Genomic DNA, 15,585 nt, shown 5'->3' on the forward strand with positions numbered 1-15,585 from the left:
TTTGACCCCAGCTCACTCTGCTCTCTGGTTTTTCAGTCTTTCTTTTTCTGTGTTTTGTTTTGGGTAGTCTTGGTGCTGTTTCTTCAAGCTTACTAGTCTTCTATGTTGTGTAACTGGCTGGTAATCCCATCCGTCGCCCCCTCGCGTCACTCCCTGTCCTTCCATGCTGCGTGTCTTCTGGGTCACTGCTCCGCATGGGCCGTGTGTGCTCTGTGTCCTGAGCCTGCTCGTCTCCTGGCTCTGCCGGGGCGATGGTGAGTTCTCCCCATTGTGGTGGACCAGTTTCCCTTCCCTGTTGCCGCCAGTTTCATGGAGTTGGGAGCTGGTGCCTTTATTCCTGTGTGTTCTCAGGCTTTGTTCTGGGACAGAGTTTGATGCCGTCAGGTTGCGCCCGTCAGCTTTGTTGGTCAGGACCAGAGAGCGCTGACCGGCTCCATGTCCCTGCTTGCTGCTGGTGGCCCTCTCCCAGGTTTGCACTGATTGTGCCCTCTGTCCGCGGTCGGCCCCTTCTGCTGCCCTGTCCAGCGTCTTGCAGCACCGCCTCCTTACTGAAGGTCTGCTGGTCTGCCTGCCATCGTCTCTCTCTCTCTCAGCACCAGGACGGGAGGTCCTTCGGTGGGGACAGGGCTGTCGCGAAGCTCACCTGCGCTTCCCCTCACTCTCTGGTGCTTAGTCACACAGAGTTCCCTGTTAATGGTAGCTTTCGCACCCAGGAGCCAGACCCAGTCACTGTGACTGTCTTACTAGCTCCGCAGGAGGGTCACCCGCCTCGGTGCTCGTGGGCTGGGCTGGGGACTGCGCAGAGGTGAAGATTCGGGCTGAGGCTGGCAGCCTGGTGTCACAGTGTTCAGCCGTCTGGCCTTGGGACAGCCTCTGATGATTGACCCAATGCCTGGTGAGATGTCCACACTCCACCCTGGGGTTCAGGAGTGTGTTGTGCAGCTGGGGGTCAGGGCTGCCACCAGGTTGGGCCAGGTCTTGTGTAGACATGGATCTGTGCTTTGTTTGGTCTTTTATTTGGGACCGGGATGGAGGAGGACAGCATCAGGAATCAGAGCTGAGCTGACTTGGTTTGAAAGGAAACTGGCATTTTCATGGAACGGGCCGTGGGGGCAGCTGGGGGCAGATGAGCAAGACCTGTCCTCGGGAAGGAGAGACCCCACTTCATTTACCAGTCCCCCACTGGCTTTCTGTGTTTTGATATATTATCAGAAATGGTGCTGCTCAGTAACACCCTTATCTTTATGCATATTTTCCTAATTGTTTTCTTAGACGGAATTCCTAGACTTCATATCAAATAGCAAATAAGCGAAAATGCGCTTGTTTCTCTCAAGACTTAAAGACATCAACTACTTTCTTCTTCGGTAGCCCTCCCCGGATTTTGTTTTTCTTCCGTGAGCCGGGAGCCCTGTAGAGAGTCTGCATGGGGTGGCCATTGGGAGGGGGGCCGCTGGGGAGGACACACACAGGCCCGTGGGGGTTGCGTCCTGGTGACTGGGGCTGTGCCAGGTGGTCGGATGGAGGCACTGGATGGGGGCCGCAGCCCGCGCAGGACCTAGCCCGTGGACTGGGTCGGCTGCACCTGCCATGTTGTGCTCACCCATGGGGTCTCCTCCCTGAACCTGGGCGCAGTGCCCCCTGGCCTGTTGCAGCCAGAGCCCTCCCTGGGTCTAAGGGTGGGGATGGCAGCGTCCTCTCCCCTCTCTCTGGTACTTTCTGCTCTCTGCCCAGGCCCTGGTCTGTCGACTGGTTCTGAGTGTCCTGGTTCACGCTCCTGTCCCATCACTCGGCCCAGTCCTGGGCTCACACCCTCCCAGGCCTTCCTGGTCTCAGTGGCCTCCCAGGATGGGTGAGCAGACGGGTCAAGATCAGGCAGTGGAAGGGTGCCTCCCTGAGCCTCGGTTTCTCCATCTGGAGTGGGGCAGAGGGGTGCTGTGGGGGCCGCAGACCTGTCCTGGTGGTAGGGTAGGATCTCCCTGCCTGGCCCCTAGGTCAGCAGCCTGACTCCGGAAAGGGGCTGTGCTGCTGGGGGCCCCATACCCACCTCCTCTCTCTGGGCCCCTAGCCAGTCCCTCAGCTGGGCCCAGGTCCTTCCCTGCCTGGCCCTGCTCGGCCATCAGCCCCACCTAGCTCCTCCCTGTCCCTACCCCCACCCGACCACTGGCCCTGCAGCCCTGTGTAGCCCTTAGGTGTCCAGTACCCCTCCAGTGGCCAGTGGCCCCCATCCAGCTCCCCCCGTGTCCAATCATGTCCTTCCTCAATGTCCAGCTCCTGGGCACTTGCATGAGCCGCGTCCCCAGAGGGAGTCCTGCCGCAGGGCTAGCCAGCGTCGGCCTCCCTCTTACAAGCATCTGGTCTCTGCACAGGCGTTTGGACAGGCACACACGAACCACAAGAAGGTGGCCGCGGACGGCGAGAGCCGCGAGGAGAGCCTGATCCAGGAGTCGGCCTCCAAGGAGCAGTACTATGTGCGCAAGGTGCTAGAGCTGCAGACGGAGCTGAAGCAGCTACGGAACGTGCTCACCAACACACAGTCGGAGAATGAGCGCCTGGCCTCCGTGGCGCAGGAGCTGAAGGAGGTAATGGGCACGCCCAGTGGGGAGGGGAGGGCGAGTGTCTGGTGCCCTTTGGGAGGTGGGAGGCTGCGCTGCCGCCCTCGAGGTGGGGTGGGCGAGCGGCAGGGACAGCGGGTGCAGCGCGGAGCCCGTGTGAGCGAGTCCTGGCCATGGCCTCGGGACCCCTGGGTTGTCATCCAGAAGGGCAGGGGGCCCTACTCTCTGCCCTCTGTTTACTTGGGGGGCAGAGACAGGTGACCAGAGGGACACATGGTTCTGAGTGCCTCACTTCCGATGGGACGGTACGGAGCAGTCAGGATCCCATAGGGCTGGTTTGGGACAGAGCCCAGGGGCTGGCAACAGTGGGGAGCAGTCACCCCCCTGGTTGGGGGTCAGAGATCATGAAGGCCTGTAGGTCTGGGAGGAGCTTGGCTTGGATGGGATCGCTGTACGGAGCGGAGCCAGAGTGCATGATTTCACTTCCTCCCACGGGATCACCGGGTTGGGATGGAGGGAGGGGCCGCCGGGGAGGTGGATTTGAGCTCACTGAGGCAGTCTCAGCCCTGCAGCTTCCAGGCTTGTTCCGCTCTCCTCCTCCTCCAGAAGGGCTTGTCTGGGCTGTCGGGAAAGCCCCGGTGACCTGCTGACTCCTGGGTTTGGGCGCCAGGAAGTGAGCTCGGCCAGTCCCGCGTGAGAGCGGGTTTGGTGGGGCCGGGGTTCCTGCTGTTGGTGCTTCAGGAGGAGACCTGCCGCTCCCCGCCCCACGCACCCTCAGCCGCCTCTTTCTCTCAGGGCCCTGCCTCTTGCCCCCCAGGTCCCGCTCAGACCAGGGGCCCAGCCAGCGTCCCCGCCCTAGTCAGCCCCATCTGTACCCTATTCCTGAGCTCTTCTGCTGGTCCGGCCTCGGCTGTGGCCATCCCCTCTCCTCCTTGAGGCTGCACCTAAGGCTCAGGCCTGGCTGAGGAGCCTGAACCCCAAGAACACGGCGCCAAGCACTGTCCCCAAGAAGTGCGGCCCTGTGCCCGCCTCCGTGTGGCACGCACTGCAGGCCGTGCAGCGTCACCCCAGGGGACACACCGCTTCCGTGAGGATAGCTGTACCGCCCCGTGCCTGGTCTGGCTGCCGTCCGTGTCCTCTGCCAGAACCCCCGTGACAGTCGGCTTAAGTGTGCCCCCCCATGCCAACTTTCCAGGGGCATCGATGGCCTGTCATGTGACCCGTGTAACAGATGTACTCAGCACACGGGACAGCTTCAGCTGCCCCAGAGCTCATCCTTTTGGTGATTCTGTGGGCACCTCGCAGGTGGGGAAACCAAGGAGCATGCCTAGGGTCAGGCCGGCAGCTCTAGGTCCTGACCTCTGACATCAGCACTGTAGTGTGACCTAGTGCAGCCCAGCTAGCATCTGTTCTGGGACGTGGCCTGGAGCCTCATTTTGCAGATGGAAAAGCAGAGGCCCTGGGAGGTGGGCATGGCTGCAGTTGGCTAGAGGCAGTCAGGTCTCGTGCCCACACTGAGGCCTCCCAGAGATTCGCTCTGGGAGGCAGGGTGGGGGCTGCCCTTGAGAGGCGGGACTGGGTTGGTGAGGAGTCAGCCTCATCTGCCCAGTGGGGCCCTGCCCGGTGATTTTTTTGTCCTGGTGGACCCTGTCCTTGCTGCCCTGTGGACCCCGTGTGTCTTGGGACCTAGAGTCCCAGCAGAATTCTGTGCCCCCTGCCACCTAGGGCAGAAGCCAGGAAAGGCTTGATTGTCCATTGGTGGTGTCTGGGCTGCCCAGAGCCGGCTGGAAGGAAGCCAGGCGTCTGCTCATGAGCTCAGGCGGGAGCAGCCTTGCCAGGCGCCAGGTGGGCTCTTCAGCGTGGGGTGGCTCCCAAGCCAGGGGATGGAAGGTGGGGGGACTGTCTCATGGGCAGACAGCCTGGAGGCAAGAGGAGGGGACGTGGGTATATGGACGAGGCAGCAGGGATGGAGCCCCACACGGGAGGAGGAACTGGGAGGCCTGGGTGGGTCTTGAGGGAATGGACCCCGTGAGGAAGTGCACATCCCTCCTGGGGAGCAGGGCTGGGCCTGACTTGCCCAGGGTGTGGCATGCAGCCCCCCAGGAGGTCAGGGGAGTCAAGGAAGGCGTGTCTGCAGAGGGGCAGATGTTCCCTGGACAACCTGCACGGGGGGGACGGGGGGCCCTCACTCCATCCATCCTTGGCCTCTGCGGTTACATACAAAAAACACTTACCTGCCCAGGCACTTTGGGGGTCCCTGGACATCCAGGAGAAGGTGCCTCCGGGTCCCAGGCAGGCCCACCTGCCGCCCCATCCTACCCCGTTTCAGAGCTGGTCCTTCTCCTGGTGACAGCAGCCGTAGGCACGGGCTTCCTAGGGACTCCAGTAAAGGAGGCCCGCCCCGCAGGCTTCTCAGCTGCCATGTGTCCAACACAGCTTTGGAACCTTCCACGTCCCTGCAGAAGCCACAGTGCTTGGCGCATCCCAGGACTCTGGTCAGACCAGCTGCATTGTCTCCCTCGAGACAGCAGGTCCAGCCTGGGGCGTCGCTTATCACCTCCTTAGAACCCCCTGGGAGAAAGGCAGTGGGAAGTACAGCTGGGGGCCTGGAGGAGAGAGCCCCCACCTGAGAGACCCCTTTGTGTCCTTCTGGCTGGCTTGTATGGTTGTCACAGGCCCCTCAGTGAGGCTGGTCCCTGGGTGCCCTCTCCTGACGCCCCTGCCTGGCTCCTCCTTCCCCTACCAGCCAGAGCTCCTGTGGCCATGGCCCAGGCTGCAGGACCCAGGGCCCAGGGCATCACCGCTGCTCTGGAACCTTCCGGGCAGAGAGTCTCCCAGCCACGACTGCTCTCGTCTCCCCCCCCCCCCCCCACGCACACACACACACACCTGGGGTGCCTCAGTCCCTCTTGGGCTGGACAGGAGGGTGGGCAGAGCCCTGGCTGGAAGGACAGACGCCTGGCTCAGCCCTGACCTGCCGGTACCCCCTGCCCTGACGGCGCTTCTCTGTCCGTGTGAGGACAGCCATCTGGTCCAGAGTGAGTCCCGTCTGCGGTTCCTCCATGGCCTCTGTGGGGCTTCCTCACTGAAGGGGGGTGTGCTGGCTGGCTGGGCTGGGGGCTCTGAGGGGCATGGAGAGGGTTTGCCAACAAGGAACCTGAGGTCTGGGGTCCCCGGGCGTCCACCTTCTCCACCTGGCCGGCACCCTGTTGGCGCCCATCATCAGGGCTGCCGTCGACGGGCTGCCTGGGAGAAGATGCTTACTTTGGGGAAAACCAAACCACATGGTGGCCCGTTGGAGCTTGTCTGAGCCCTCAGAGTTGGGTGTGTGCTAGGCAGAGGTGCCAGGTCTGCTGTGGGACCAAAATGCAGGCATTTGGACCCCATAGCATCAGCAGACAGCAGCCTCACCTGCCACATGGTGTCCTGGGCGCACTTGTGAGCTGGTGCCCCCGACCTTGCCTCCCACGGGACCCCGTGCCCGTTGTCAGCCCGGGTGCTTATGATTGGAGGCTGTGTTGACATTTCTGGCCACGGAGCAAGGCAAGATGTGACTCCTGGGGACCCACATGGGTCTTCCCATGGACCCGTCACCCTGACTTGGAAGGTTGAGTCTGTCCCGGCCGTGGGGGGAGCTGCCCAACGGGCCTCTTTCTGCAGTCTGGAGGGTGGGTAGCTGCGGGCTTCAGACCTTGGCTTCCACCCTGCCCGGTGGCCATGGCAGGTCACGCCACGCATGTGTGGGCACCTCCTGCACCCAACGTGAGACAGGGCGGAGCTGGCAGGGCGTTTCTGGCAGAGGGACGAGCAAGCACTTGCTTGGTGGTCATGGGAAGGGAGGAAGTGTTCTGGGTAACAGTGCACGCTCGGAGCAAGCTGGAGCCGGTGGTGTGTGCGCTCTGTGGATGGTCTTACAGGATGTGTTGTCTTTCGGTTAAGGACACAGACTGTGTGCGGCTTCAGCTCAGCAGGGGTCCCACGTGCGCCTGGTGCTCGGGTTCCGGGGTGCAGAGGGTGTGGGAGGCCCGGGGCAGGCAGACAGGCTGGCCTCCACTCCCCTGCCACCTCCTCTTTCTGTCCACCTCTGGGACTTGTTGAGCTTTAAATAAAGCCCATTTAGAAGGATAGGAATGTGTTTTGCTCATGGCCATGCTCCCAGTGTCGCTTCCTGTGTCCTCTCATGCTGAGTGGGCAGTTGCTCCGAGCAGGGGCGTCAGGCCAGGGTGGACTTAGCCACAGGGCGGGGGGGGCACCCAGCCTGCTGGAGCCACGTGGACGTCACGGTTCTTATAAGTCAGTGACCGTGGTGGTAGTGAGGGCTCTCTAGAGCGCACACCCGGGGAGGGAGAGAGCGGTTTAGGGTAAGGAATTGGCTCATGTGACCGTGAGGGCGGTGGGCCCGTGGCTGGAGACCCAGGGAAGAGCTGATGTTGTAACTGGAGTCTGAAGGGGTCTGGAGGCAGAATTTCTCTTTCCGGAGAATTCTAGTCTTCTCTTTAGGAGTTTGAACCGATTGGAGGAGGCCCATTATGGAGGGTGCTCTGCTTCACTCAGAGTGTGCTGAATTAAACGTCACTCTCGCCTTTACCCAGCATGGTGGCGTCTAGGCTGGCGTTTGCCCAAATACCTGGATGTGGGGGCCTCGCCACGTTGACGCTGATGTTAACCGTGATAGTCGGGCGGTAAACAAGGGTGGTGTGTGGGGGGCTTTGTCAGGGATTTCCAGCTGCCACTCTGGATCCACAGAAGTGAGTGACTCTGTTTCCTCACGTCGCCGCTCTGACTGTGTCATTTTGCTTATTTTTGCCTGTTCAGCAGGGGTTTTGCTTTCCTGGTGAGCCTTGCTTTTTCTCCAGCTGTGTGTTTCTTCTGGTGTCGCTCTCGGCCACCGCCCCGGGTCACTTTGCCGGAGACTCATGTAGTGAGCAGCTGTCAGGAGTGCTTGCTACGGAAGGACTCCCCCTTACTGTCCTTTCATGTTTTCCTTCTTTCTCTCTGGTCCTGTTTCATTACCAATCCAGCGTTGCTGTTGCGTGCATACCTGCATGGAGTGTTGGGGTCTTATGTGCGGAGCTCCAGCACAGTGGAGAGGCCACTGGGCCTGGGGGCACCAGATGCCACCTGGAGTGTGGAAACCAGGGAACAGGTGGGGCATAGGCTGTGCAGGGGTCATTTCTGCCCCCCCGGGGCCGTTGGCCATGTCTGGAGACCGTTCCAGTTGTCGCAGTGTGGGAGGGAGCTGCTAAACATCCTGGAACATACAGGACGGCCCAGAATGTCACAAGGACTGAGGTCGAGGGACCCAGCCAGGTCCTGGCTCAGGGCGCCGGGTGGCAGCTCACACGGGGTCTGCCTGACACCTGAATCCTCAGGGTAGCAGCTTCACTCAGATAATCCACATCCCTTACAACTCACTCACTTCACGGGTACATAGGTTTATGCACCGTCCCAAATCCACTTCTGGATACTCCCGTCACTCCAGAAAGAAACCGTGTCAGGTGCTCGTTCCCCACGCACCCCACATTCCGCCTTCTCTGTGTGCGGATTGGCCTGTTGTGAACGCTTCCTGTGTGTGGAATCATATGGTGCGTGGCCATGTGTCTAGTTTCTTTCATCACGGTAGTGGTTCGAGGTCCCTTCGCGTTACGGCACGTGGCGGCCCGTCGTGTCCGTCCTCATGGCTGAACCACACCCATTGTGTGAATGTATCACATGTCGTTTATGTGTGTGCCGGTCAGTGAGCTTTGGGTTGTTCCCACATTTGGCTACTGTGACTAGTGCCGTTGCTTCTCGGGGTGCCTGCTGAGGAGGGGTGCTGCTGGGTCAGATGGCGCTGAGCTGTTCCAGCAGCTGTGGCATGTGAGGGAGGGACTGCTTTTAGCCCATTTTACGGATGAAGGAACCAGGGGTCAGAGCAGGCTGAGACCCTGCACTGCTCACCCCCAGAGCACACTGCCCGGGCTGTGGCTCCCCCTGGGTGGCCACACCGGGCTCCGTGCAGGCCTGGGCTCGGAGTCCCAGCTGCGTGGCCTCCAGCGCCGGTGGGACCAGCTGTGACCCGCTGTGACCAGCTGCCCACGTCCACCTTCCTCTCTGCAGATCAACCAGAACGTGGAGACCCAGCGTGGCCGCCTGCGGGATGACATCAAGGAGTATAAGTTCCGAGAGGCCCGCCTGCTGCAGGACTACTCGGAGCTGGAGGAAGAGAACATCAGCCTGCAGAAGCAGGTGTCTGTGCTCAGGCAGAACCAGGCAAGTGTCCAGGCTGCGGCCCCTGCCCCTCGCTTCGCGGTCTCTGTGGTCCACAGGTGTTTCCCTGCCTCCTTCCCCACAGCCGAGCCCAGGGCCGCACAGTGCACTGCTGTGGGCTGGGGGGTGGGGTGACAGGGCCCAGCCTCTCCTGGACCACAAGAACGAGGTCTCTGCCTATAGGATTGGCTGACCGTGGCCTGGCCAAGGTGTCCCAGTCAGCAAAGGTGGAAAAAAATACAACAGGTGATGCAGAGGGGACACCCAAACCGCAAGAGGCAGGATGTCCAGCTCCATCCCTCCCACTTCCTCAGTTTGCCCGCTCCCTTGTCTCTGTGGTCCCGGGCCTTGGTAGCCCCCCGGGTAGAGCTGATGGGCATTGAGGAGCAATAGGGAGATGTCCAAGCTCTTATCTCCTGCGCTCGGATAACCCCAACAACAGGTGGGGTGAGAAGGATCACCTCTGCTGGTGACAGGACGCCCACGTGATACCCCTGGAGGTCTGCACCTGCCGCCTACCTCTCCCGGGGTCACAGCTCTGCAGGCTGGGGACTGGGGGACTTTTTCCCAGGAACCCCAAAGCTCAGCGCCCTGGATGTTTAAATCTTGTGTGGGGAGGCCTGGGCCTGTGTGTGTATGTCGACAGAAGGACACGGGCTGCACAGCAGGCCACACAGGGAAACTGAGTCAGGTGGTGGCGTCCAGGCCCCTCCCCGGCCTCCCCTCCCCTGGGCCTGGGGTCTTATGTGCGGAGCTCAGTCCTGCACCAAAGTGGTTTGTTCCTGACTTCTTGCACCAATATAACAGAATGATAAGAAGTATCTTTAGAAATTTCCCATAGGCCCTGAGCCCCCACTGCAGGCGCCTTCGTCCGCCCGCAGACACGGTTTCAGTCCCTGGGACTCTGGGTTGTCTTCCCTTCCCACTGGGGTGCCTCGGGGTCTGGGTGCCGGGAGCGCAGCGACACATCCCTCCTCCGCGGGAGCGGTCGTACTCTTGTTTGGAAGTAGGGTTAGAAGTGATGGTCATCACATGCGTGTCGATACGTGTTTCATGTTTCTTAGAATATTTAACTGGCTCTTCACGTTCGTTGCATAGCTTTGTGGAATTTACGGCCAGTGTGCGTGTGGTGACGTTTTGCGCGACCCGGCCCGGGTGCAGCAGGGGTGTCGTGTCTCCGGCTCTGCTGCCGGCAGTGCTCGGGTCCCGGGTGTGGGTGTGCACCTCGGGCCCAGCGCCCCCGAGCGTCGGCCAGCCCCTCCTGTGGCATCTGCACGCTGGTGTTTCCCCCTCGCACGGGCACAGCACGGTGTCGCTCTCTTTCAGGTGGAGTTTGAGGGCCTCAAGCACGAGATCAAGCGTCTGGAGGAAGAGACCGAGTACCTCAACAGCCAGCTGGAGGACGCCATCAGGCTCAAGGAGATCTCAGAGCGGCAGCTGGAGGAGGCGCTGGAGACCCTGAAGACGGAGCGGGAGCAGAAGCTCAGCCTGCGCAAGGAGCTGTCCCACTACATGAGCATCAACGACTCCCTCTACACCAGCCACCTGCACGTCTCCCTGGAGGGCCTCAAGCTCAGCGATGACCCCGAGGCCCTGGCCAACGGCTTCGAGCACGGCGGCCTGGCCAAGCTGCCGCTGGACAACAGGACCTCCACGCCCTCCAAGGACGGCCTCGCCCCACCCTCCCCCAGCCTGGTGTCCGACCTCCTCAGTGAGCTCAACATCTCCGAGATCCAGAAGCTGAAGCAGCAGCTGATGCAGGTGCGGGCGGCCAGGGTCTCACAGCCCAGGGGCCTTGGGGCTGCGCACGCTGTCCCTGCCTCCAGCCCCGCCCCCGCAGTGTTGACAGATGCCGGGCCTTTGTCGACGTTGTGCACCCCCTCTGGAGTACTAGTGTTGATTGTGAAGTCCATGTTGTTACCCAAAGCAGAGCTGTAGAGATGCAGGGCAGGTGCCCAGAGGAGGAGGTTCCTGATGATGAGGGGGCGGTTTGGGCCCGCCCCAGGGTTCCCCAGGTTTGCTCGTGCCCTTTCATGGGGTCCACGTGCAGCCTCCCGCGCTGCATCCTGGGGATGCATCACATCAGGGTTTCCTGCCCTGGACAGAGCAGAGTCCTGGGGTCTGCAGCATGACCCGTCTCCAAGGAGGGGCCCACCCAGCTCCGCAAGCCTCCAGGCAGGGAGGGCCCACCGAGGCCCCACACCGGCACCCCCACTGCACACATCACAGACCTGCAGCATGACAGCTGGGGCACAGGCGGGGTCACCACCGGGTCTGTCCTGGGGGTCCTGCAGGCTGCTGATGGGCCTCCTGTGCTTTTGCAGATGGAGCGGGAGAAGGTGGGCCTGCTGACAACGCTGCAAGACACACAGAAGCAGCTGGAGCAGGCGCGGGGAGCCCTGTCGGAGCAGCGCGAGGAGGTGAGCCGCCTCACAGAGAACCTCAGTGCTCTGCGGCGCCTGCAAGCCGGCAAGGAGCGGCGGACGGCCCTGGACAGCGAGAAGGAGCGTGACAGCCATGAGGACGGTGACTACTACGAGGTGGACATCAATGGGCCTGAGATCCTGGCTTGCAAGTACCGTGTGGCCCTGGCAGAGGCAGGTGAGCTTCGCGAGCAGCTGAAAGCCCTGCACAGTGAGCATGAGGCTGGCGAGGCCCGGCATGCAGAGGAGAAGGGCCAGCGTGAGGCCGAGAGCCAGGCGCTCGCTGAGAAGGTCTCCCTGCTGGAGAAGGCCAGCCGCCAGGACCGCGAGCTGCTGGCCCGGCTGCAGGCGGAGCTGAAGAAGGTGAGCGACGTCGCTGGTGAGACGCAGGGCAGCCTGAGCGTGGCCCAGGACGAGCTGGTGACCTTCAGCGAGGAGCTGGCCAGCCTCTACCACCACGTGTGCATGTGCAACAACGAGACGCCCGCCCGCGTCGTGCTGGACTACTACCGGGAGGGCCCGGCCGGCCCCGAGGCCCGTGGGCACCGCTCGCCCGTCCTGCCCAGGGGGCCGCCAGCCACGGAGGGCGGGCCGGGGGACAGCAGCCCTTCGCCCAGCCCCTCTCTGCCCTCGCCCCTGAGCGACCCGCGTCGGGAGCCCATGAACATCTATAACCTGATCGCCATCATCCGTGACCAGATCCGGCACCTGCAGGCGGCCGTGGACCGCACCACAGAGCTGTCCCGGCAGCGCCTGGCCTCCCAGGAGCTGGGCCCTGCCGCGGATAAGGACCGGGAGGCGCTCATGGAGGAGATCCTCAAACTGAAGTCACTGCTGAGCACCAAGCGGGAGCAGATCACCACGCTGCGCACGGTGCTCAAGGCCAACAAGCAGGTGTGTGGCCGGGCGGGGCTCCTCCCTCCCTGGGCCCCGGACGGGGACCCGTGGAGGCAGGCGGACCCCTCCCCGAGTTTCTCAAGCCCCTGCCCTTTGTGTATCTGACCTCCAGACGGCCGAGGTGGCCCTGGCCAATCTGAAGAGCAAGTACGAGAACGAGAAGGCCATGGTGACCGAGACCATGATGAAGCTGCGCAACGAGCTGAAGGCCCTCAAGGAGGACGCCGCCACCTTCTCCTCCCTGCGCGCCATGTTTGCCACCAGGTACCGCCCGTGGCTCCTGCCAGTGTGGGCCGGGGGGGTCAGGCCGTGCGGGGGCTCCATCCCTACCACTGTTGAAGGCCCACGGGCTGTTGCCTGCGGTGTTGGCCGCACTGCTGCAGGAGGGAGGGGGCTGGCAGTGGAGGCTGAGAGGCCAGGGCCCAGAGGCCGGCTGCAGGCACCAGGTTTGAAGCGGGTGCGGGCTGAGGCCGACACCCGGCAGACAGGGAGTTGGCCCCCCGGAACGCAGCAGGAAGTATGTAGATTCACAAGGAAGTGGCGGGGTCCTGGGGTGCCCCGTCTGACCTGCCCATCGGGGATTAAGCTGGGGAGGGCAGCCAGCTGTGGACGTGGGCATCCAGATGCCTCCACCAGGAAGGCAGAGCCGGAGGCTGCTCGGGGGGCCTGGTTTCGGGTGTTTGCACTACCCAGAGGGGCTGGTGTTGGGCAGGCACCAGGGACGGGACCTCGGTGGTCCAGGCAGGTCCTTCTTGAGGGCAGGGAGGCAGAGGCTGTGGGTTAGATGGGGTTGGAACCCAGATCAGGGTCTGCTAGTCCTCGTGCTGTCAGAGAGGGGCAAAGACAAGGAAAGAAAGTTCCAGGCTTCCCTGAAGGCTCCCTGGCCTCCTGGCAAAGATCTTGGGAAGGACCCCACAATCACTCCCTCACCACATGGGTGGCGTGGTGACCCTCACTTCCGCAACCTGTTCCATTTAAGAACTTGGCTTCTCAAATGCAGCTGAGAGAGGGAAGCCCGTGGTGGGTGGAGGGGAGGGACGGGTGTGCCCACCGCTGCCTCCCTCAGGGACACACTGGAGGGGGTGTTTCTGTCCCAGCTCCACGGACAGAGGGGGCACAGGTCCCAGTTAAGCAGAGGACTGAGGGGCACGTCCACCGTGCCTTTCCCAGGCTCTGGCTGGCCATTTGGTGACCTACTAAGCACCTACTGTGTGCACACACCACTCCGGAAACAAGCCAAGTCCTACCTGTGGGTTTAGCCGTGAGGGCCGGGTGCCCCCGGCCATCTGGAGGCCCGCACGGCCGCTGCCACCTCCCTCAGTGGAAACCAGCTGGGGAGCCCTTCCCAGAGGAAGCCGGACCGCTGAGGGGCAGCCGCCACCTCCCAGCCCGGCAAGCAGGACGCCGCTGAGTCCCCTTGCCCTGTGCCCGCCGGGCAGGCCCTCCGGGCGGCTCCTCAGCCACGGTGCCGTGTGCTGTGCCGGCTGCTTCAGCCGCGCTCTCACCTCTGACGTCCCCGCAGGTGTGACGAGTACATCACGCAGCTGGACGAGATGCAGCGGCAGCTGGCCGCCGCAGAGGACGAGAAGAAGACGCTCAACTCCCTGCTGCGCATGGCCATCCAGCAGAAGCTAGCGCTCACCCAGCGGCTGGAGCTGCTCGAGCTGGACCACGAGCAGACCCGGCGGGGCCGCGCCAAGGCCGTCTCCAAGGCCAAGCCGGGCACCCCGAGCGTAAGTCACACCTGCGCCTGTGCCGGCGACAGGGCCGAGGGCGCCGGGCTCACCACCCAGGTGCTCTGTGGCGAGAAGTATAACGTCTGCTGCGATTAGGGCCACGGGGCCTCAGCTGCAGCAGCCCTGCGGCACGCGTCTGCCCGCTTCACCTGCACTAACCCAGCAGCAGTGGGACCGCGGTGCTAGGCTGCTCTTAACCGTGACTAATGCACAGAGGGAAGGATTTGGCGAGGCACCGTGCTGTTCCACCCGGACCCTGTGAGCTCTGTGTCTGTTCTCGCCCCTCGGGACCGCCCCTCACAGCAGCCACTGGGGGGGAGGGGTGTCAAGGTGGCTCAGAGCGCGTGTCCTCGCGCCCAGTGGTTCCCAGCGTGCCAGTGGCTCCTGCGGGGGCGGGGGAGGGGGCAGAACCCGAGCTGAACTTGCATGTCGCTGCACGTGTCTGATGCGGTGGTGCCGCCCCAGCACCAGAAGCAGTTAGAGGCCCCGGCCCGAGCGCCAGGCACAGCGTCAGAGGCCGCGCAGAGCTGGGCCCAGTTCACAGAGGATTTCTTTGCGGTTTATGCGGCATCTCACTGCACATCACGTTGGGGACACAGTTCCCTCCCCCACGCCCAGAGGAACAGCAGCCCCGAGCCCGGCGTCCTCCAGCCCGGGCGCAGGGCACTGCTCGTGGGGCACGGAGCTTAGCAGGCTCAGCCTCTCTTTCTGAGGCTGCACACCTGTCTGCTGACCTGCAAGGTGACACACTGGCAGGCCCAAGGCCTGGGGTTTTTTCGTGAGAAAAACTTAAGTGCCTGGCCAGACCCTTTCCTCACAGGAAGCCCATCCTTTCGTACTTAGGGCGTCCCAGGCTTCAGGGCAGGTTTCTTCACTCTGTGCTCATCATCAGACCCCCCAGAACAGGGCTCTGGAAACCCCCAGCGGATGGGCTGAAACGAGGGACTCCCACATCTGTAGCCAGAGCCCAGCCTAGGGTGGGGAGGGAGCCTCGCACGGCCCTGGGCCTGTTCCAGGACGCACGCAGGAGGTGGATGGTTCCCCCTCATCAGTGCAGGTCCAGACGTGGGACGGGCAGCAAAGGCAGCTGTAGGACTTTCCGCTCCCAGAGCCGGCATCCACAGGCCACCTGAGGTCCCATGTTCAGAAGCAGGACTTGGCAGTATTTTTCTCCCTGTTGCCCGTAGGGGCTGCAGGACACGAGGCTTCCGTCTTTTCCCTGAAGGGCTCCTTGCCTGATCTCTCCATGGCCCAGAGGGGGTTTGCGTTGCCCCTCATACAGCTCTCGCCTCGGTTCCCAAGCGCGTCTCAGTCCCCACCAGACTCCAGGCACTGCACAGACCGCCTTGGGTTTGGCAGACAACTGGAGTGGGGAGAGGTGGGCCAGGCCGCGCCAGCCCCCAGCTCCAGGCTGCTTTGCTGATGGGCTGTCGGGTCTCGGATCCCACTCCCGCCCTGAGGAGGGGTCAGGCCGTCCCCTCTGCAAGCAGGTCTTCCAGGGGCATGGCTGCCTGACGGCCCCGCACGCCGCTTCCGCCCGCCACCGAGCCTGGCTCGCAGCTTCCCTTCATACTTGCAGGGGTCTTCCTGAGGCACCGGGGCTGGTGGCCCTCCCTAACACATGCAGGTCTTCTCTGCCACCGACTAACGCACCACGTCCACGTCATCACCCAGCCAGAGCTTCGGTTGTCTGAGTGGTGCCGGTTCTAACGCTGTCTTGTTTTCTCC

At 62.8% G+C, this 15,585-nt stretch overlaps 1 protein-coding gene across 2 annotated transcripts in view; it reads left to right on the forward strand.

Annotated features, from left to right (window-relative positions):
- BICD2 (BICD cargo adaptor 2) overlaps positions 1–15,585 on the forward strand; it is a 44,397-nt gene that overhangs the window by 26,715 nt on the left and 2,097 nt on the right. Inside the window, exons 2-7 of one of the 2 annotated variants that reach the window (XM_035029254.1) lie at positions 2,367–2,579; positions 8,652–8,804; positions 10,128–10,562; positions 11,126–12,118; positions 12,234–12,385; positions 13,644–13,854. In XM_035029254.1, the coding sequence (XP_034885145.1) occupies positions 2,367–2,579; positions 8,652–8,804; positions 10,128–10,562; positions 11,126–12,118; positions 12,234–12,385; positions 13,644–13,854 (2,157 nt within the window). Of the gene's footprint in view, positions 1–2,366; positions 2,580–8,651; positions 8,805–10,127; positions 10,563–11,125; positions 12,119–12,233; positions 12,386–13,643 lie in introns of both variants that reach the window. The other variant, XM_035029253.1, reaches the window with a different exon arrangement.

This window comes from Mirounga leonina, unplaced genomic scaffold, assembly GCF_011800145.1.
Source record: "Mirounga leonina isolate KUSES-001 unplaced genomic scaffold, KU_Mleo_1.0 Mir_224, whole genome shotgun sequence".
NCBI lineage: Eukaryota > Metazoa > Chordata > Mammalia > Carnivora > Phocidae > Mirounga > Mirounga leonina.